Source organism: Gossypium hirsutum, chromosome A09 (assembly GCF_007990345.1).
Source record: "Gossypium hirsutum isolate 1008001.06 chromosome A09, Gossypium_hirsutum_v2.1, whole genome shotgun sequence".
Classification (NCBI taxonomy): domain Eukaryota; kingdom Viridiplantae; phylum Streptophyta; class Magnoliopsida; order Malvales; family Malvaceae; genus Gossypium; species Gossypium hirsutum.
Window position 1 is genome coordinate 30,735,337 of NC_053432.1, and position 23,435 is coordinate 30,758,771.

The following is a 23,435-nucleotide window of genomic DNA, read 5'->3' on the forward strand; positions in this document are numbered from 1 at the left end:
TTTAAGTGCTGTCTCGGTATTTTGGAAACGGGTTTCTGACATTGATATGAATTTTGAGAGCATCTCCTCAAGGTTTGGTTTCTTTTCTTGTTGATAAGGTGGCTGTTGAAAACCCTGAGGATTTTGTGGCTTTTGATTCCCTTGACCACCTCAGGAGAAATTTGGGTGGTTCTTCCAACCTGTATTATAAGTATTACTGTATAGGTTATTTTAAGATCTAAAGTTATTGTTTCCCATATAGTTGACTTGTTCCTCTTCAGTTGTGGAATTGAATGATTGATATTCTGTATGCACAACTCCTCCACTTGAGTCACACCTCATTACTGGATGTACCTACGTAGAACTAAGAAAACCATCAATCTTTTTATTGAGAAGTTCTACCTAATTTGACAGTATAGTAACTGAGTCGACGTTACAAACGCCGGCTATTTTTGTTGGCTTAGTCCTCATGACTTGCCACTGATAGTTATTCAGTGACATTTCTTCAATGAATTCATAAGCCTCTTCAGGTGTTTTGTTGTTGATGGTTCCGCCAGCAGCTGCGTCAACCATTTGCTGAGTCGAGGGATTCAGACCATTGAAGAATGTTTGTACTTGCAGCCAAAGTGGTAACCCATGGTGAGGGCACCTTCTCAGTAAGTCCTTGTATCTCTCCCATGCATCATAAAGTGTTTCTAAATCCATTTGCACAAAAAAAGAGATATAATTACGTAATTTAGCCATTTTAGCCGGCGGAAAGTATTTTAGTAAAAATTTCTCGGTCATTTGTTCCCAAGTAGTAATTGACCCTCGTGGTAACGAGTTCAACCACTATTTAGCTTTGTTCCTCAATAAAAAAGGAAATAACTGAAGATGAATGGCATCATCAGAAACGCCATTGATTTTGAATGTATCGCAAAATTCCAGGAAATTTGCCAAGTGAGCGTTGGGATCTTCATCCTGCAAACCATCAAACTGAACAAACTGCTGTATCATCTGAATGGTGTTAGGTTTAAATTCAAAAGTATTTGCAGCTACAGTAGGTCTAACTATGATAGATTCAATTCCTGTTAAAGAAGGTTTAGCATAATCATACATAGTGCGTGGAGAAGGATTTTGATTAGCCGCAATTGCAGGAGGTAGCTGATTGCCTTGGTTTTTAGTCATCTCTTTGATTGGGGGTTGAGTATTGTCTTCTTGCTCATTCTCCGTGTATCGTAAGCTGTGCCTTATCTCTCTTTGATTTCCACGAACTGTCTGATCAATTTCTTCGTCAAAAAGTAATGGTCCCGACGGGTTTCTTCTAGTCATAAACTATAAAAACCTGCCAAGAGAAAGAATAAGTAAATTAATAGATAATAATAATAAAATAGAATTAAATTGCAAGAAAAATAAATGGCTAAAGTAATAAAATTTAGCGTTCCTAATATTTTAGTTCCCCGGCAGTGGCGCCAAAAACTTGATCGCGTGATTCGTAACAAGTAATAAATATTTATAATGAAGCTCAAACCTAGACTAACTATTATCACGACGAAAAGGCAAGCGCACCTATTGAACAATAGTATAGTAATGGCAAGATCGGGATATCGTACCCAAGGGAACCAAAAGTACTAGTAATGACTATCTTTTTATTATTTAACCTAGAAATAAAGAGGGGTTGTTTATTAAACTAATTAACTAAACTAATTAACTGATTAAACAAAAGCAAAGAGAAAATTTGGAAAAAGATTTGAAGAAAAGTAATTGATAAAGACGACACCCAAGGAAGAATCCACCTAGATTTCACTTGTTATCTGACTCTGAACCAGACGATTTATTCACTTGACTTGTCCGTGACACTCCCTAACCTATATTATTATCTCTTTCGAGACTAATAACACCTAACCCTCAGTTGAATTAATCGAAATTTCTTTCATAATTATAACCCCTAGGGAAGCAGTAAATCGATCTATGGACTCCCATATTAAGTTTCACCCTAATCCTGTAAAATCTCGTAACCCTATTTCTAGGCATTCGATCAACTCCGCTTACTTATGCCAAATCTACTCTTAGACAGGGACTTTTGCTTCTCTGCATAAGCACATCAAATCATGAATTAATACCCGGAATATTAACTCAAGCGTTAAAAACATATAATTAAGAACAAATCAAGTATTTATCATACAGTTCAGATAATAATAACAAGATCCATCATAGGTTTCAACCCCCTTAGGTATCTAAGGGGTTTAGTTCATAATAAAATAAGAGTACATCTCAAAAGTATGAAAATAACAAAACATAAAGAAAACTCTAAAACCCCTGAAGGAATTCTGAGAGAGATCTTCAGTCTTGGAGTAGCTCCGGCTTTTGGGATGGACCGTCTGGCTTCCTTCAAGTAATTCCCGACGTGTGGTTTTGTTCTCTAGAAAAGTTCTGGAGGGGAGCGGCCCCTTTCTAAGTCATACTTAGGGTGTTTATATAGGCTTTGGATTGGCTTTCTTCCTCCCTAAGTATCCTTTCCGTGTAAAATACAACTCTTTGAAAATGGGACACGCCCGTGTGCCACGGCCGTGTGACGTGATTGCCAGGCCGTGTTCGATCCGTTAAATTGTACACGGTCGTGTGGGTCAATGGTCAGGCCGTGTGAATCGTGAAAACCTTGGTTGACACCCTCGAAAGACACGGGCGTGTGAGCTTCCCGTGTGGCAAGGCTTAGCCCATGTCATCTTCTCGATTTGGTTTGTTTTGTCCCTTTTTGGCTCGTTTTTGGCTCCTTTTGATTCTTGGTGCTCTCCTGAGTACAAAACATGAAATAACCAGATTAAGAGCACCAAAATCCACAAATCTAGTAATAAACATCCATAAATATGCTAAGTATTTGGGTAAAAACATGTATAATTTGGCGTTTATCAAACACCCCTTACCCGTGTTTGACGCCGGGACAGGGTACGAGGCATTACCGGACTTTTACTTAGACATTCATGGAAAATCAGGCTATAAAATTTTTCTACAAATCAATTTCATTCATACATACACAATTCGTCCCTTGTATGGGCATACGAGGCCCAAAACATCCATTGGAAGTTGATCGGGACTAAATCGAGAACTTTAGAATATTTTGGGCAACTTAACAATTTTTCTTGTTTTGGAGAGACACACGCCCGTGGGGGTAGGCCGTGTGGTCACACACGCCCACGTGACTTGGGACACGGCTGTGTCCTCAACCCGTGTAACTTTCTGACTATGACGTCATCATCAAAATATATCACATGGCTGTATAACACGTCCGTGTGTCCAGACCGTGTGTCCAGAGCATACGCCCGTATGGGTAGGCCATGTTTCTCACACGGCCAAGACACAAGCCCGTGTCTTAGCCCGTGTGCTTTCTACTAGGTATACTGACTTTGAAAAATAGGCCACAGGGGACACACGGCCATCCAACACACCCATGGGGAAAGACCGTGTGTCTCACACAGCCTAAACACATACCCGTGTGTCTACCCGTATGGACCATTTAGAGGCTATTTTCCAAGCCAATTGTCACCCTCAATCTTTCCTTCACTCAAACTTGTATCATGACATGCAACTTAACATATTTAGACAATCAAATATTCACTATCATGGCATATTCACATCTTCATAATGTCATCCTATTGCACATTCAATTAGTCACACCATTTGGAAGCATTCCACACCAGTTACATGCATAACCAAATTTGTTACCATAACTTCAAGTTATACACTCATGACTATAGCCATCTTAAGTCATTAAATTATTCCTTATCTTCTAGCATCTAATCCATACTTCATCAAATAATTATATTTCACATCATCAAGACAGTAACTCATGCATGCATGGACAATTCGGTTTACAAACCAACATTCAAATATAAGCCATGTCACATGGCCATTACAAAATGAATCATCAATATTAGAGGCCTTTACAACTTGGCCAAATTTGCATGACACATATCACAAAATAATCAAGTCCCCTATGCATCCATACTCAAGTTATCAAATTCACTATACCCAATATTCTTTTGATAGTGTGATCGAATATTTCAACAGCTTTCGATCCCCGAGCTAACTTGGTCGTACTACAGAGGATGGAAAGGGAAGGGGTAGGCATTAAAGCTTAGTAAGTCCACATGCAAATAATATGCAATGATAGTAAACAATTATCACACAAAGACATAATAACATAACCATAAAGATTATTCATCATTCAAGCATTTTGAGTTATTTATCAAGTGTTCATATAGATATACTTTCTCATCACAATTCATCCTTTATCAAGGCATTGCTCATGAGTTTAGCATACATACATGTACTTACCCGTAGTATATCATATGATCATACCTTCTTTAACATGTCCTATTTGGGACTTTCATCACCTCATTCATTGCATTGCTCGTTGAACATTCAGAATACTATTGGATACATAGAAAAGTTGCACATAAGTGCCACATATACATACGTAGCCAAAGCTACCTCATAACATGTAACACTCGCAATGGAGCTACTCACGGGCCTGTTTACATAAGTTATTGGTCAGGGTGTAACTACGCGGGCAGCTCACACAAGCTGTCAGGTATCTGAAGCACTCAAGACTACCTAGCCATCGGTAGTACACACACAGGACCAACGCCCGGAACCCAATTACATGTATCGCATCCATCATGAACTCAAACCAACTCAATGAGCTCAGATGCCACATATATGTCACGAACCCAAACCAACACAATAAGTTCAGATTTCTTAATTCCTAGTGACATGTCACTAGTATCCTAAAGTATTCCTAAGGTTCAAACGGGATTCTTTCTCACGTATACATATCATCTCCATTGCACTTGTTCGTGATGTCGTGGATAACGACCATGATATCATTCGTACTTACAACACCATCTTTAGGCAGAACATACATAATAATAATAAAATATTTTGCACATAATATCAACACATCAAAACATACTATATTGTCACATTATTTACACATGTACTTACCTCGGTACAAAATGATGATAAACGAGCCTATTCATCAAAAACTTTATTCTTCCCTCTATCAAGACCCGGATCACGTTTTTCTTGATCTATAATGCCAAATTTAACTTGTTTATTAATCACATTGTTCAAATCAACCCATAATTCGTGCTTTGGTAAAATTACTTTTCACTTATTTATAGTTTAGTCCCTAGGCTCGTAAAATGAAATGCATTCATTTTTTTTACTCAAGCCTAGCTGAACTTCCCTTATACTGATAATAGCCCATACTTCCCATAAAAATCATATTTTTATCACTTATTTTACACCTTTTTCAATTTAGTCCTTTTTAGTGGTTTTCATGAAAAATCATCTTGTGAAAGATGTTTATCACACACCAAACTCTCATATTCTCCATAAACTATCAAAATACATGCATGTCACACATGGGTAAATTTTCATACATAAACCCTACTTCAAAATAAGGGTGGAAATAGGTAAATCAAGCTACGGGGACTTCAAAAATGTAAAGAACATTAAAAACGGGCTAGGGAACACTTACTATTGAGCTTGAAAGGATGAACAAAACCCTAGCTATGGCTCCTTAAGATTTTCGGCAATGGGGGAGGAAGACGGACACAAATTTTGACTTATTTTCTCCTTTTTATTCTTTTATTTACCAAATCACCAAAATGCCCTTAAGGCCTTTCTTTCAAATTTTTCCTACACATGTCCATTTTTGTCCAAAATTTTAGAAATTGGTCAGATTACTAATTAGGACCTTCTAATTTATAATCTAAAGCAATTTCATGCTAAAAGCTTCTAGAACACAAGTTTTTCATCTAATTCAATTTGGTCTCGAAAGTTCAATTGGACATTTTATGCATAGAATTTCTTCATGAAACTTTCACATAAGCATGCTTACACATCATGGACTTCATAAAAGTCATAAAATTATCATTTTTATCTCGAATTTGTGGTCTCGAAACCACTATTCCAACTAGGCCCTATTTCAGGATGTTACAACTCTCCCCCTTTAAGGATTTTCGTCCCCGAAAATCTTACCGGTAAAAAGGTTTGGGTATTGTTTCCTCATAGCCTCCTTGGGCTCTCATGTAGCTTCTTCAACCCCATGTCTTTTCCATAAAACTTTCACAGGGGTAATACTTTTGTTTCTCAATTGCTTAATTTCTCAAGTCAAGATCTTAACTGGTTCCTCACCGTAAGTTATATATGGTCGGATTTCAACCTCTGTCGGTGCAATCACATGTGAAGGATCAGATCTATACCGGCGCAGCATAGACACATGAAATACATCGTGAATATTTTCCAATTCAGATGGCAAAGCCAATCAATATGCTACCAGACCTATTGTTTCAGTAATCTCATACGGTCCTATAAAATGAGGACTCAACTTGCCTTTTTTTCCAAATCTCAAAACCTTTTTCCATGGAGATACTTTCAAGAATACCTTATAACCGACTTAATACTCAATTTCCTTTCTTTTCAAATTCGCATACGACTTTTTTCCTGTCTGATGTCACTTTCAAACAATCACAAATTACTTTCACCTTTTCTTCGGTTCCTTAACCTAATCAACTCCATGTGTAACACCCCTTACCCAAGACTATCGCCGAAGTCGAGCACGAGGCGTTACCAGACTTATCTTACCTGTTTAGGGCATAAAAAAATTTACTTTTAAAAAAATTTTACTTTGCTCACATTCATCCAATAAAACCCTAAAAAGGGCCCTCGAGGCTCTAAAATGTGCAATTGGGACGGTTCGGGACCAAACCGAGAACATTGAAAAATTTTCGATTACTTACACAAATCAAAACAATTTATTCACTATTCATAATAAAACTATTCATCTGCATAATAGTCACTAAATTAAGTATAACTCGAGTTACGAAACTTAAAATTTAAATCCGTAAAATTTCCACGAAACTAGACTCATATATCTTCTTACCGTAAATTTTTCAGAAGTTTTGGTTTGGCCAATTAGTGCAATTTATTCATTAAAAGTTCCCCTATTTTGCAGTTTAGTAAATCTGACCTCTCTTCACTAAATATCTATTATCTCATTATACAGAAATTGAATCAATTTTTTGTTTTTTATAATGAAAATAGACTAACTAAGGAATCTATAAATATAAACTTTGACTTATAATTATTTTTTTACAATTTCTAGTGATTTTCCAAAGTTGGGACAGGGGATCACAATGTCACTTTGAACCAGTCTTACAGAAATTTAAATATCTCAGAATATAGATTTCTTTTGCTTGTTATATTTCTTTCCTATGAAAATAGACTAGATAATATTTAATTCTATATCTCATTCACCATTTAATTATATTTCTACAATTTTTAGTGGTTTTTCAAAACAACATCGTTATTGTTATTTCCTAACTGTTCCATGGCCAACTCTTACTCTTTCTTAGTTTATTTACATCAAACCTCATTTAGGCATACATAATACCAAAACATGTTCTTATTTAGCTATATCATAAGCTAATCATTACCAAGTATTCACATTCCATTCTTTAATCATATCATAAGGACATACACACAAAATAGCCAAGTCCCTATACATGCCATAACTTAAAGTATTTCTAGTCACAAAATACCGAGATAACTCATTGATAGTGTGAGGCGATCTCCGACATCCTTACGATTTTCTGAATTGGCTTTGCGATACTATAAAAAAGGGAGAAAAGAAAGGGAGTAAGCATAAAGCTTAGTAAGTTTGCATGTAAATAAATAACAACATTCTAAATGAATTATCAAGATAACCTGAACCTTTCAAACATGGACTTATCTTACCTTCCCTTTGGCACACTCTTTGAATTTTCCGTTGAACCATTTGGAATACTAAGGATACACGGGTACATTTCCTTTTTAAACTTACCATTGCCATGTCTTGACATGGTCTTACGTGGTATCCTTGCCATATGAACTCACCATTGTCATGCCTTGGCATGGTCTTAAATGGGATTTTTGTCTTATAGTAGTTTATCAATGCCATGTCTTGACATGGTCTTACATGATTTCCTTGCCTTGTAGAACTTATCAATCTCATGCCTTGGCATGGTCTTACTTGGTATCCTTAAACCCTAATGTCATAACATTTGTATCCTACACATTCCTAAGGTTCAACTGGGACTTTTAAGTATCATTTCTCCGTCAATTCTTGTTTGAATCATCAAGGAATAAATTTACAAAATAAATATATAGATGCTCAAAAATAACATCATTAATTATAAATAATAAAACATTGCATTTATTTACCGCAAACTTACCTCGATACAAAATACGATCAAATATTTTGATTTAGTCCTCAACCTTTTTCTTTCCTCGGTCTAACCCTGAATTTCGTTCTTCTTAATCTATAATAGCAAATTTAACTTATTTAATATTCACATTTATCAAAACAGTCATTAACTCTAACTTTGGCAAAATTATAATTTTGCCTCTAAACTTTTGCATAATTACACATTTTCCCCAAGGCTCAGAAATGAAACTTTATCCCTAATTCTTATGTTTTATGACATGCCGATCATTTATTTACCTAAGGCAACATCAAATTCTCACTCTAACATGTACTTATAACCATTAGGTATTTTTACCGATTATGTCGTTGATCGCATGATTCGTAACAAGTAATAAATATTTATAATGAAGATCAAACCTAGACTAACTATTATCACGATGAAAAGGCAAGCACACCTATCGAACAATAGTATAGTAATGGCAAGACCGGGATATCATACCCAAGGCAACTAAAAGTACTACTAATGACTGTCTTTTTATTATCTAGCCTAAAAATAATGGGGTTTTGTTTTAATTTAACTAATTATCTAAACTAAGAACGCATAGAGAAAAGAGTTGGGGAATTTCTTTTGGGAAAATCGATTGGCTTGAGACAATACCTAAGAAAAAATCCGCCTAGACTTTTTACTTGTTATTCTGGCTCCGAATCGGACGATTTATTCATTCAACTTGTTCCGTAGAGATCCCTAAGTTATGTTATTATCCCTATTCAAGACTAATAATGTCTAATCCCTAGATTGAATAACCGAGACTTTTCTCTAATTAACACTCTAGGGTTGCATTAACTCAATCTATGGATCCCCTTATTAGGTTTCACCCTAATCCGCAAAATCTTGTCACCCTATTTCTAGGAGCGCAATCAACTCCGCTTAATTATGAAAAAATTACTCTTAGACAGGGTCTATTCCTCCTCTGAATAAGAGCATGTCTTGAATCAATATCCTGGGATATCAAAATAAGAATTAAGAACACATAATTAAGAACAAGTTAAATATTTATCATTCGATTCAGAAAATAATAACAAGATTTGTCTTAGGTTTCATTGCCCTTAGGTATTTAGGGGATTTAGTTCATAACTAAATAAGAAAACATCTCAGAAGAATAAAGAGTACAAAACATAAAGAAAACCCAAAACTCCTGAAGGGAAATTGAGGAGAGATCTTCAATCTTGATAATGAATCCAACTTCTGAGATGGATCAATCGGCTTCCTTGGGGTAACTCCTTACCCCCTATTCTCCGTCTCATTTTTTCTCATCTTCTAGGGTGTATTTATAGGCTTTGGAATGCCTAGAAGCCCTCCAAAGTGGCCTTTTCCAAATTGAACTTAACTTGGGCTCGGCAGGGATACTCCCATATGACACGCCCGTGTGAGTCGTACTCCAATTCTGCCAAATTGACATGGCCGTGTGGTCTGCCCGTGTGAGGAGGTCCAGGCCGTGTTGATTTCGTACTTTGGTCCATTTTCTCCATTTTTGGCCCATTTCTCGTTCCTTTCACTCTCCTATGCTCTCCTAAGTATAAAACATGAAATTAAAGCATTAAAAGCATCGAATTCACCAATCCTAATGAGAAATCATCCAAAAAATGCATTAAACATGGGGTAAAAATGTGTATAATTTACGATTTATCAGTCGTTTTACTCGTTTTCGCTTAAAATCACTTAGCTCAAGTCGTTTAACATAATTTCAAGCTTCATATTCTACCATAAAACATTAAAATAAACACATTTCACCTATGGGTATTTTTCCAAATATGAACCATAGGTTAAATTATTGTTAGAATAAGCTAAATCAAGTTACTAGGACTTTAAAAAGTAGAGAACATTAAAAACGGAGCTTGGAATCACTTACTATGAAGCTTGGAAGCTTGACAAAACCCTAGCTATGGAGAACCCTTGAAATTTCTGCTTAATGAAGAAGATGGGCACATTTTTCCATCTTTTTCTCTTTTTTAATCTTTTAATTATCAAATGACTAAAATACCCTTCATTAAAACTTTAGTTATTTTTATCTATGTATGTCCATTTTTGTCCAAGAAAACCTAATGGTCTAATTACCATTTAAGGACCTCTACTTCAGTTATACTCTTCAATTTAATACTTTAGCATCTAAAACTCATATTTATCAACTTTTGCAATTAAGCCCTAGTAGGCAAATTAAGCATGCTATCTATAAAATTTTCCATCGATACTCTAACACATGCATCTAATCACTCGGTAAATTATAAAAATTAATCGGAATAAACTTTTCTATCTCAAATTTGTGTTTTCGCAACCACTGTTTCGTTTAGGCCTTATTTTGTGATGTTACACCATGAATCTTATTCTCCTAAAGTTCAGTCTAGTACAAAGGTGTACGACACTTACGTCCATACAATCTTCATAAGGTGCCATTTTTAAGCTCGACTGATTACTGTTATTGTAGGCAAATTTAACTAACGGTAAGTACTTTTCCCAACTACCTTAGAATTCCAATACACAGCATTGGAGAATGTCTTCCAAGATCTGAATTACTCGTTCAGATTGTCCATCAGTCTGTGGGTGAAAAGTGGTACTAAAATTTAGCTTTGTACCCAAAGCTTCTTATAGCTTCTTCCAAAACCGTGAAGTGAACCTCAAATCTCTATCCAAAATAATCGACAAAGGTACTCCATGGAGTCTAACGATTTCAGAGATATACAATTCAGCCAACTTATCAAGTGAATAATCAGTGCGTACCGGTATAAAGTGAGCTGATTTTGTCAATCTGTCAATGAAAACCTAGATGGCATCTTTCTTCCTTGGCGTCAATGGCAAGCCTGTCACAAAATCCATAGTAATTCAGTCTCATTTCCATTCGGGAATTAAAATAGGTTGAAGTAAACCTGAAGGTACCTGGTGTTCGGCTTTTACTTGTTGACAAATTAATCACCTCGACAAAAACTCGAATATATCTCTTCTCATAGCATTCCACCAATACATTTTCTTTAAATCATTGTACATTTTAGTTCTACCGGAGTGAACTAACATACATCCGTTATGAGCTTCTTGAAAAATATTCTGAATCAACTCAGTATTCTTTGGAACACAAATTCTACCACAGAACCTCAGACAACCGTCGGAAAAATCTAGTTCACTGTTCGACTCATACTGAGCTTTCTTTGCTTGTAACTATTTATCAGTTTTCTAAGCATCACAAATCTGTTGTAAAAAGTCGGTATAGCTCTTAACTCTACTAGAATTACACCATCATTGGACAGGGTCAGCCGGGTGTTCATAACTCTCAAGGAAAATAAAGACTTCCCGCTCAGGGCATCGGTGACCACATTTGCCTTACCAGGGTGATAATCAATCACAAGCTCATAGTCTTTTAACAATTCAAGCCATCTTCGTTGCCTCAAATTCAAGTCCTTTTGGGTCATCAGATACTTAAGACTTTTATGGTCTGTATAGACATGGCATTTCTCCCCAAATAGGTAATGCCGTTAAATCTTCAAAGCAAAAACAATGGCGGCCAACTCTAGATCATGCGTCGGATAATTCTTCTCATGGGGCTTCAGTTGCCGTGAAGCATAAGCTACCACCTTGCCTTCTTGCATAAGTACGCAACCTAGTCCACTCAAAGATGCATCACTGTAAATCACAAATTCTTTCCCTGATTCCTGTTGTACTAACACTGGTGCCTCGGTCAATAACATTTTCAATTTCTCAAAGCTTTGCTAACATTTTTCCAACCATTCAAACTTGATATCTTTTTGAAGTAATCTCTTCATAAGGGTGGCTATCATAAAGAATCCTTTCACAAGCCATCTGTAGTAACCGGCCAAACCTAAAAAGCTCCTAACTTCAGTTACATTCCGCGGCGGCTTCCATTCAGCAATAGCAGAAATCTTACTAGGATCAACTCGGATACCATCACCTAAAACAATGTGGCATAAGAATCCGACCTCTCGAAGACAAAACTCGCTTTTACTGAACTTAGCATACAACTGTTTATCCCTCAAAGTCTACAAAATAGTTCTCAAGTATTCGACATGCTTTGCCTCATATCTAGAATAAATCAGAATATCATCGATGAATACAACAACAAACTTGTCCAAATATGGCTAAAATATTCGGTTCATTAAATCCATAAACACAATAGGAGCATTTGTTAATCCAAATGGCATAACAAGAAACTCCTAGTGGTCATACCTCGTTCCAAAGGCAGTCCTAGGCACATCCGACTCTTTAACTCGTAACTAATAGCTGAATCTTAAATCTATCTCAGAGAACCATGTCTCTTCTTTTAATTGGTCGAACAAGTCATCAATCCTCGGGAGAGGATACTTATTTTTAATTGTCACCTTATTGAGCTGTCGGTAATCGACGCATAATCTCATGGAACCATCTTTCTTTTTCACAAATAACACAGGAGCACCCCATGGTGAAAAGCCTAGTCTCGCAAAACCTTTGTCAGTCAACTCTTGCAACTGTGACTTCAATTCTTTCAGCTCAGTCGGGGCCATCCTGTACGGAACAATAAAAATAGGTGCCGTCCCTGGCATTAACTCAGTACCAAATTCAACTTCTCTAATTGGAGGCAAACTAGCAATTCCTCCGGAAATACATTCGCATCCTTACATACAACTAGCACTGATTCAATTTTCAATTTAGATTCCTTTGTAATATGTATGCCAAATAAGCTTCATATCCTTTTCTCATACATTTTTGAGCAAACATCGAAGAAATTACAATTGGCGACTTATCTGTATCATCTGATTCAACCTGAAGAATCTCACTATTTTCACATTTCAATTCAATAAATTTCTGTCTACAATTCCCTATAGCATCATGTAGTGTCAACCAATCCATACCCAGTATGACATCAAATTCATCAAATGGCAACAACATCAAGTCGGCCAGAAAACAATAGCCTCTAATCATCAAAGGGCATTTCTTACATACTTTATCAACTATCACATGCTTTCCTAACAAGTTTGACACCTTAATCATAAATTCTGTAGACTCAACAGGTATATTCATACTAGATACCAATTTCATTCCCACATATGAATGAGTAGAGCCAGGGTCTATCAAAGCAATAACAGTAGTATCATAGAAAGAAAAATTACCAGTGATCACATCAAGAGAAGTTGCATCTTCACGTGCGCGTATGGCATAAGCTCTAGTCGGAGCTCTAGCTTTAGACCTCACTGCTGTATCTTGTGTTACAGTCTTACTACCGGATCCATTCCAGGCATTTCTCGAGGGTCTTCCTCTAGAAGCTATGCCACTCGGTCTTGGATTCTAAAATATTTCTTTCTTTACCATCTCGGGACAGTCTTTAATATAGTGGTCATGAGAACCACACCTGAAACAAGATCCATTACTCACCCTACAGGTGCCAAAATGACATCTACCACACTGCTGGCACTCGGGTTTGGAAGGTTTAGCGTTACCCACACTTGCCATGGATGTAGCCTGAGATCTAAAACTCAAATTTTGTTTTCTACGGTTCCTGTATGAATGTCTAGCTGACACATTTGAGTGAGAGTACATCTCTCTAGATTTCTTAGACTGAGATGGAAATGACATACTCATGTGTCTTTTTCTTGTGTCTCTAGCCTCAAACTCAGCTTTCCTCTTTTCTTTAATAAGTTCTTCGGCTTTACAAGCCCGTTCGACGAGTACTACAAATTCCTTCAACTCAAGAATACCTACTAATGTCTTGATATCCTCATTAAGTCCATCTTCAAATCTTCTACACATTTTAGCCTCGGAGGATACACACTCCCAAGCGTACTTGTTGAGGCTATCGAACTCTCTCTCATATTCGTTAACTGTCATATGGCCCTGTTTCAAATCCAAAAATTCCTTACACTTCTAATCGATGAACTGTTCACTAATATACTTCTTTCGGAATTCCTCTTGAAAGAATTCCCAAGTAACCCTCACTAGGGGTACTACGGATATCAGTGTTCTCTACTAGTGATATACTGCATCTCTTAATAAAGATATGGCACATTTTAAGCATTCCCCGTGTGTACAAGATAATTCATCAAATACCCGTATCGAACTCTCTAACCAAAACTTTGCTTTCTCAGGGTCATCATTGGCATTTGCTCTAAATTCCTCAGCACCATGCTTCTAGATTTTATCAACTGGTGTTCTAGAGAATCTCATAAAATCTATACCTTGAGGCATCATAGGTGCGGGTTGAAGATTTGAAGGAGGTAAGGGAGGTTGAGCGTTCGAGTTCGTTCGAACGAACGAACTCCATGTACCAGGCATTCATCATGTGGAGAAAGGCTTCTCTGCCTCATTCTCATCTATTAACAGTTTCGGGTCCACAATAGGATGGCACCACTCCTTTAGCAGAAGCAGGTGCGTTCCTTTCTACATCATCCGCCACTGCTCTGCCGAGATCCATTTTTTTGTATGAAAACATATTTTAAAATCATCAGGAGTCGTCACAGTATCATAATATAAGTATGGCATGTGTAGCTAGACTCGAACACATGCTAAGTAGTCCGAGAACTGACTAAATCGTAGCTCTAATACCAATAAGTATAACACCCCTTACCTATGTCTGACGTGGGACAGGGTACGAGCCATTACTGGACTTGTACTCAAACATTCATGCAAAACCGGGCCATAAAATTTTTTTTAAAATCAATTTCATTCATACATACGCAATTCGTCCCTTGTATGGCCTACGAGGCCCAAAGCATCCATTGGAAGAGGATCGAGACTAAATCGAGAACTTTAGGAGATTTTGGGCAACTTAAAATTTTTTCTTGTTTTGGAGAGTATGCCCGTGGGGGTAGACCGTATGGTCACACATACTCGCGTGACTTGGGACATGCCTATGTCCTCAACCCGTGTAAATCTTTGATTATAATGTCATCATCAAAATAAGGTCACAATGTCGTATCACACGCCTATGTGTCTAGACCGTGTGGTACATTAAAAATAAATGAATTTTCATAAAATGGTGCAAACTTCACACGGCCAAAGCACACGCCCGTATGGGTAGGCAGTGTTTCTCACATGGCCAAGACACACGCCCGTGTCTTAGCGCGTGTGTTTACTACTAGGCATACTAACTTTGAAAAAAATTAGGGTGCAGGGGACACACGACCATCCAACACACCCATGGGGGCAGACCGTGTATCTCAAACAGCCTAGACATATGCCCATGTGTCTACCCGTATGGACCATTTGGAGGCTATTTTCCAAGCCAATTGTCACCCTCAATCTTCCCATCACTCAAACTTGTATCATGATAAGCAACTTAACATATTTAGACAATCAAATATTCACTATCATGGCATATTCACATCTTCATAATGTCATCCTATTGTACATTCAATTAGTCACACCATTTGGAAGCATTCCACACCAATTACATGCATAACCAAATTTGTTACCATAACTTCAAGTTACACATTCATGACTATAGCCATCTTAAGTCATTAAATTATTCCTTATCTTCTAGCATCTAATCCGTACTTCATCAAATAATTATATTTCACATCATCAAGACAGTAACTCATGCATGCATGGACAATTAGGTTTACAAACCAACATTCAAATATAAGCCATGTCACATGGCCATTACAAAATGAATCATTAATATTAGAGGCCTTTACAACTTGGCCAAATTTGTATGACACATATCACAAAATAACCAAGTCCCCTATACATGCCATACTCAAGTTATCTAATTCACTATACCCAATATTCTTTTGATAGTGTGATCGAATACTCCGACAACTTCCGATCCCCAATCTAGCTTGGCGGTACTACAAAGGATGGAAAGGGAAGGGGGTAAGCATTAAAGTTTAGTAAGTCCACATGCAAATAATATGCAATAATAGTAAGCAATTATCACACAAAGACATAATAACATAACCATAAAGATTATTCATCATTCAAGCATTTTGACTTATTTATCAAGTGTTCATATATATATATATACTTTCTCATCACAATTCATCCTTTACCAAGGCATTGCTCATGAGTTTAGCATACATACCTGTACTTACCCGTAGTATATCATATGATCATACATTTCTTAACATGTCTTCTTTGGGACTTTCATCACCTCATCCATTACATTACCCGTTGAATAATTGGAATACTATTGGATACACGGAAAAGTTGCACATAAGTGCCACATATACATACGTAGCCAAAGCTACCTCATTACATGTAACACACGCAATGGAACTACTCACAAGCCTGCTTACATAAGCTATCGGTCAGGGTGCAACTACACAAACTGCTTACACAAGCTGTTAGGTATCCGACACACTCAGGACTACCTAGCCACCAATAGAACACACACAAGACCAGCGCCCAGAAACCAATTACATACATCGCATCCATCATGAACTCAGACCAACTCAATGAGTTCAGATGCGACATATATATCACGAACCTAGACCAACTCAATGAGTTCGGATTTCTTAATTCTTAGTGACATGTCACTTGTATCCTAAAGTATTCCTAAGGTTCAAATGAGATTCTTTCTCACGTGTACATAACGTCTCCATTGCACTTGTTCGCGATGTCATGGATAACGACCATAATATCATTCGTGCTTACAACACCATCTTTAGGCAGAACATACATAATAATAATAAAATATTTTCCACATGATATCAACACATCAAAACATACTATATTGTCACATTATTTACACATGCACTTACCTCGATACAAAATGATGATAAACGAGCCTATTCGTCGAAAACTTTATTCTTCCCTCGATTAAGACCCGAATCACGTTTTTCTTGATCTATAATGCCAAATTTAACTTGTTTATTAATCACATTATTTAAATCAACCCATAATTCGTTCTTTGTAAAATTACCTTTTTACCCTTAACTTTTCACTTATTTATAATTTAGTCCCTAGGCTCGTAAAATGAAATGCATGCATTTTTTTTGTTGCTCAAGCCTAGTCAAACTTTCCTTGTACTCATAACAGCCCATATGTTTCATAAAAATCAAATTTTTATAACTTATTTTACACCTTTTTCAATTTAGTCCTTTTTAGTGGTTTTCATGAAAAATCATCTTGTGAAAGATATTTATCACACACCAAACTATCATATTCCTCCATAAACCACCAAAATACATGCATTTCACACATGGGTAAATTTTCATACCTAAATCCTACTTCAAAATAAGGGTGGAAATAGGTAAATCAAGCTATGGGGACTTCAAAAATGTAAAGAACATTAAAAACGAGCTAGGGAACACTTACTATTGAGCTTGAAAGGATGAAAAAACCCCTAGCTATGGCTCCTTGAGATTTTCAGAAATTGGGAAGGAAGATGGTCACAAATTTTGACTTATTTTCCCCTTTTTATTCTTTTATTTACCAAATGACCAAAATGCCCTTAAGGCCTTTCTTTCAAATTTTTCCTACACATGTCCATTTTTGTCCAAACTTTTAGAAATTGGTAAAATTTATAATTAAGACCTTCTAATTTATAATCTAAAGCAATTTCATGCTAAAATCTTCTAGAACACAAGTTTTGCATCTTATTCAATTTGGTCCCTAAAGCTCAATTGGACATTTTATGCATAGAATTTCCTCATGAAACTTTCACATAAGCATCCATACACATCATGGACTTCATAAGAGTCATAAAATAATCATTTCTATCTCAGATTTGTGGTCTCGAAACTACTGTTCCTACTAGGCCATATTTTAGGATGTTACAACACGGTCGTGTGTCCCCTAGGGTGGTCCTACATTTTAAAGTCAGTCTGGAGCATAGCCTAAACACACGAGCATGTGGTTAGCCGTGTGACCCAAGTCAGTTTCGACCACGGCCAAGGCACACGGGCGTGTCTTGTGGTCGTGTGAATAAGTCAGTATGTATGCCCTGCTTTGCCACGGCCTATTCACATAGGCGTGTGACCTTTGTAACTTAAAGAAATTATTTAGTTTCAAAAAATTTTTGTTTGAGATCAGTTTAGTCTCGACCCCTTCTTAAACCATGTTTAAGATCTCGTTGACCTTCTAAAGGGACTATATGTGTATGAATTGCTATGATATGATGATGTTTGATTAAAGTTTTAGAATGATTGATAAATGTTCTGAAATGTCTGGTAATGCCTCTTAACCCTATTCTGGTGATAAATACGAGTTAGGGGTGTTACATGGTCGCTTGGCCACACGGCCATGTGACAGGTCGTGCCAATTTCGCAAATTTGGATTCTGAACTGTGGGGAAACACAATTTTTAGGTTTTTCAAGCATTCTAAGACCTATATATGACAAAAATGGAATATGGGAAAGATCTGTCATAGAATACTCAAGAAAATAACTCCGAAAACACCATTGAAGTTGATTCTGAAGCAAATTTCTGTCAAGATTATTGACTCCCAGTTGATTTCTTAGGAGATTATCATGAGTTTCTTTGTTTCTTTTGGATATACTATGTTTTGGATTTTTTTTTATTTTCAAGTATGAACTAATTTTCTAAATACCTAGGGGAGATGAACCCTATGATGAATTATGTCTTTTGATTTTTATTTTACGCAATAAAGACTTAGATCTTGTTCTCAATTATCCGTGCTCAATTCTTAGTTTGATATTTCTAGATTATTGATCTATATTTGATGTGCTTAAATCAGAGGAGGAATAGACCCTATTTAAGAGTATATCTAGCGTAATTGAGTGGAGTTGCATGCAATCCTAGAAATAGATCGACATAAATCTACCGGATTAGAGTCAAATTTAACAAAGGAATTCATATATTGAGTTAATACGATAATAGGTGTTTTAATTAGAAAGAAATTTCAATTTATCAACCTAGAGTCAGTTGCTCTTATTCTTGAAAAGAGATATTAGCATAATTTAGGGATTTCTACATATCAAGATACTAAGTGAAGAAATTGTGTAATTTAGATTGATAATGGCAGATGAAACCTAGGTGAATTCTTTTCTAGGTATTATTTTGCTTCTTGGTTGTTTACTTGATTATTTTCCTGATTTATTTTTTGTCGCGTACATAGTTAATTAATTTAGTTAATCAATCGCTCCAATTATTCGGTTAAATAATAGAAAGATAGTAATTACTAGTACTTTTAGTCCTCATGGGAACAATATCTTTTCTTACCGTAGCTATACGATTAATTGATAGGTGCATTTGCCTTAGTAAGATTTTTAGTTGGTTTCGTAGACATCATATTAATTTAAGATTTTTATTATTTTAACAGTAAAACGGGCAATACTAATTAAACTGGAGAGTCAAAAACATAAATTCAAAGCCGACCTAAAACAGGTCAGGTTGATTGAGCCAAACTAACTATCCGGCACATGAACACCTCTACTTCTCCACTCTTAAAATACTTTAAACTTGTGTTGAATAGTATTTTTAATTCCTTTTGTTATTCTACCTCTCTTCCTCAGTCCACCACTTGATCCCTGCTTCAACAAATCAGATAAAAATATATTATTTAATGGTTAGGGAAGGATTATCGATAATTCTATAATTTGTATAAAAAAAATCAAAGAATATTTAGTTACTTTTTTAAACAAGAAATTGTTGCATTTCCACATATGAAAGCTATAATTGTTTGTTAGCATTTTAGTGCGAATAAATTAAATTATTATTGCTTTAGCTTAATTGATTTTTCCGTTGATGCAACAACTTAGAAAATTTGAGTTTAAATAAATTAAAAAAAAAACTAAATTCATATACCTTCTTGTTGTAATTCTCAACATCACACTGTTGTCTGGCCTTTATTTGCTCTGTATTATCATAACCTATAGAAGTTGAACACAACATTGTATTTAATTCTCTATTGCTAACATATATGAATATAATTCAAAACCCAAAAGCCAAAAATGAATTGGGTTAATACCACAAAACATTCTTTAACTATCGTCTAAATTTTAAATTATCTTTAAACTTGAAAACATTTGAATTGCAGTATAAATGTCTTACCATTCATGTACATTCCTCAATCTAAACATCAATGTTATTTAAAATAGCAGAACTAAATTGTAAAGAGAAAATATTTGATGCACTATTGGTGTATAAGTCTCATGTACTATCAGTGAATAATAATATGACATATCATCATTAAATACAACAAAAAAAATAGTGGGAGACTTACAAATAAAATATTGATAACTTTATTTAAATACAATAATTCATTTTTAATGCTAAAACCCTAAATTCAAGACCTGAGACCCTAGACTTTAAACCTAAGATCCTAAATTTGAGAGTTATTAATATTTATCTATAATAGTTAAGATTAATGTTTAATTCTGTTTAAATAAAATTAGGGTAAACTACACCAAATGTCACTAAATTGTTAGTAGGTTTATATTTTGGTCACTCAACTTCAAAAAGACATAATATGGTCACTAAATTATTCAAAAGTTTTCAATTAAGTCACTAGACAATTAAAATCATTATTGTATGGCCTTCTTTGTTTGCACTGATTGCACCAATTGAAAGTTCTCATTCCTCTTCTATTTTATAATTCAACTTTTTTCATGAAATAACTTTAAACGTCATGAATCTACGAATCAAAATCCAAACAATTTTCTTCTCTGATCTCCGACACTGATCGCTAGATCGACTTGAACCTAAAGTATGTTTTTTAATCATTGAGGGATATTAATCCACCCTACCAATCCTCGAATTATCTCTTGCAACTCGCTAGTCATATTTTTTTTTTGAAAAAGTTTAACAACTTAGTGATTTAAATAAAATTTTTTGAATAGTTTAGCGATTTAAATGAAAACTTTTGAATAATTTAGTGACCATTTTATAACTTTTTAAAGTTAAGTAACCAAAATTTAAACTTACTAATAGTTTAGTGAACTTTGGTGTAATTTACCCATAAAATTATTAGTATTTTTTTTTGTTTATGTACATCGACGATGCGTCAAATATTATTTCATACATACATGATATTATAAATAACAAACTGTTAAAAGGTTATTTTTTTAACAACTAAGATCCAAAGTGTCAATACACTTACAATTTGATTAACCTATTTTAAATATGATTTAAGTCATATTTAAGTTGAAATTTAACACCAAATTAATAACTAAATTAATGAAAGAACTTCATTCACATTGTAGCTAGCAAAGAAATAATATGGCTTTGCTTTCGCTCAAAAGAGACTTTCTATTTCTAATTTCCACGGACCGGCTAGATCAATACCCGGCCAAGCTTTCTTTCTTTTTTTTCTTTTTTTTTTACTAAATAACTCTTTTTTTTATGATTCTGCAATCTATATTGTTGTAAAAATAAAAAATAAAAAAATAAAACAAATCTTATTATTTCATTAAATCAATAATCAAGAAAAGAAGTCTTATTTCCAATCTTATGATATAGAATCCAACTTTTATTTCTATTATTTTTGCACAATCCATTTTTATATTATGGCCAAGTTCTTTTGTCCTACTTTCATACTAGTACGAGGTTCATTCGAATATAAAATTAAATCTTGAAAATATAATATTTCACTTTCTTTTTGCTATTCAAGGTTTCGAAACATTTCAAAGTTGTGAAATTTTTACTGGTGTAAGTGCTATTCGAGAACAATTTCTTATATACTAAAACTCTTATAACATAAATTTTTTGACAAAAGACGGGAAACCATAATTTTTAGGAATTTTGTACTCCTATCTAATAATCATTTTTTGATTATGCTCAATTTTACTTAATTTTTAGGAATTTTATGTTACTATCTTATAATCCTATCTTGGTTATGCTGAATTCCCTTGTCGACGATAAAGGATGCCTTTATATACAATAATGGCATTATAGATGCTTTAAAGAATGAACTGAAATTAGAGATGAATTTAAAATAGGTGGTAACAAAAAAAGAAGTCACCTCGAGTGTTGTCATCATCGTGATGGGAAGATGTAGTACAAAAATCCTTGAAACTTGGGGAGGGAGAACACAACATTGTTTCATCTCTCTCATGTCCATCTTCTTCTTCATCATCATCATCCTTGTGTTCATTTTCAACCCTTTCACTTTCAGGCCCTTCTTTTCTCTCCGAATTCACCATCTTATGATCAGCCTTGGCATGGTTTTCTCCTTGAACCAACGGCTTGGACGACAATAGGAAGACACTATCCGCAACAGCCCGCTCATCGTTCTTTCGATGAACTATCCTAAAATGACGACCTGCTGGCGCTGTTCCCTCTTGCGAAATCTTACTCCTTGAAATACCACAACCCATCGAACCAACAAATATATGAACCAATCTGCTTTCTTTTTCTCATTTTACATTTACATACACATATATATGTTTGCATGGAAAGAAAGAAAAAAGCCCAACGATAATGGAGGGACTTGCAACAGTGTGGTGTTGCAATTAACTATGTTATTCATCACAACCTTCCATCTTTTATGTTTTTAGCTGTTAATGACAAATTAGCGTTGATATAACAAATAAAAACAAATTTGTTTTAATTATTGGGCAGCAGAGCAGGCTAGAAAGGATAAGGCTTAAAGCAGACAGGTAATAAGTAATGATTTAATTTGTAATTAGTTCTCGTACTTTGGGAGGGTTAATTAAGAGATAAAGCTGTAGGTTTTAACATAAATGGTTTCCAAGTACAAACAAAGGGTAAGATATATCTTCTTCTTTTTTTTAAAGTACTTCAATATTTGTTTATTTAATTTTCTTTTTTAAACTCATGTTTTGTCAAAATCATTCAAAATTAATGAGAAAATTATCATTTTTTTAATTTGGTTGATGTTGCGTATACATGATATTTTTACGTGGATGATATATCAACATTTAATTAAATTTTTAAAATTTTACATTTTTTGACTAGAACATAAATAAAGACGATAGGATTGACCAAAACATTTAGCTTTTTTTAAAGTTAAATTTGACCTCAACCTTTTAAAGAAAATATTGAAATTGACCATTAGACTTTGAAAAATGGTTGAATTGTTGTTTTCTTAATGGAAATATTGATTAAAAGGTTAAGTTTTTAACATCTTGCATGGCAAGTCATGTATACTTCATGTTATTTTTTTTGAATTTTTAAGAACTTTTTTGATTTTTTTATTTTTAAATACTTTTTTTTAAAATTTTAAATTATTTATTGATATGTCATATCAGACAAATAATGTTATATCAACATGAACTACACTTAACTACAACACAAGTTGTCATGCCAATATCCTTAAAGATTAATGTT

General features: G+C 34.9%; 1 protein-coding gene and 1 non-coding gene across 2 annotated transcripts; one reads left to right on the forward strand and one right to left on the reverse strand.

Annotated features, from left to right (window-relative positions):
- The first annotated feature begins 610 nt into the window (after positions 1-610).
- Positions 611-717, forward strand: LOC121207379 (small nucleolar RNA R71). The gene has a single exon (XR_005902469.1). It is a non-coding gene; the product is annotated as a small nucleolar RNA R71 (small nucleolar RNA).
- An 18,763-nt stretch (positions 718-19,480) lies between these two features.
- On the reverse strand, positions 19,481-22,602 carry LOC107938094 (uncharacterized). The gene is made up of 3 exons (XM_016871159.2): positions 22,108-22,602; positions 19,953-20,017; positions 19,481-19,675 (listed from the first exon to the last, which is right to left on the reverse strand). The coding sequence occupies exons 1-3, from the start codon at positions 22,460-22,462 to the stop codon at positions 19,592-19,594; spliced, it is 504 nt and encodes a 167-aa protein (XP_016726648.1). The 5' UTR covers positions 22,463-22,602; the 3' UTR covers positions 19,481-19,591.
- Between the last annotated feature and the right edge of the window lie 833 nt (positions 22,603-23,435).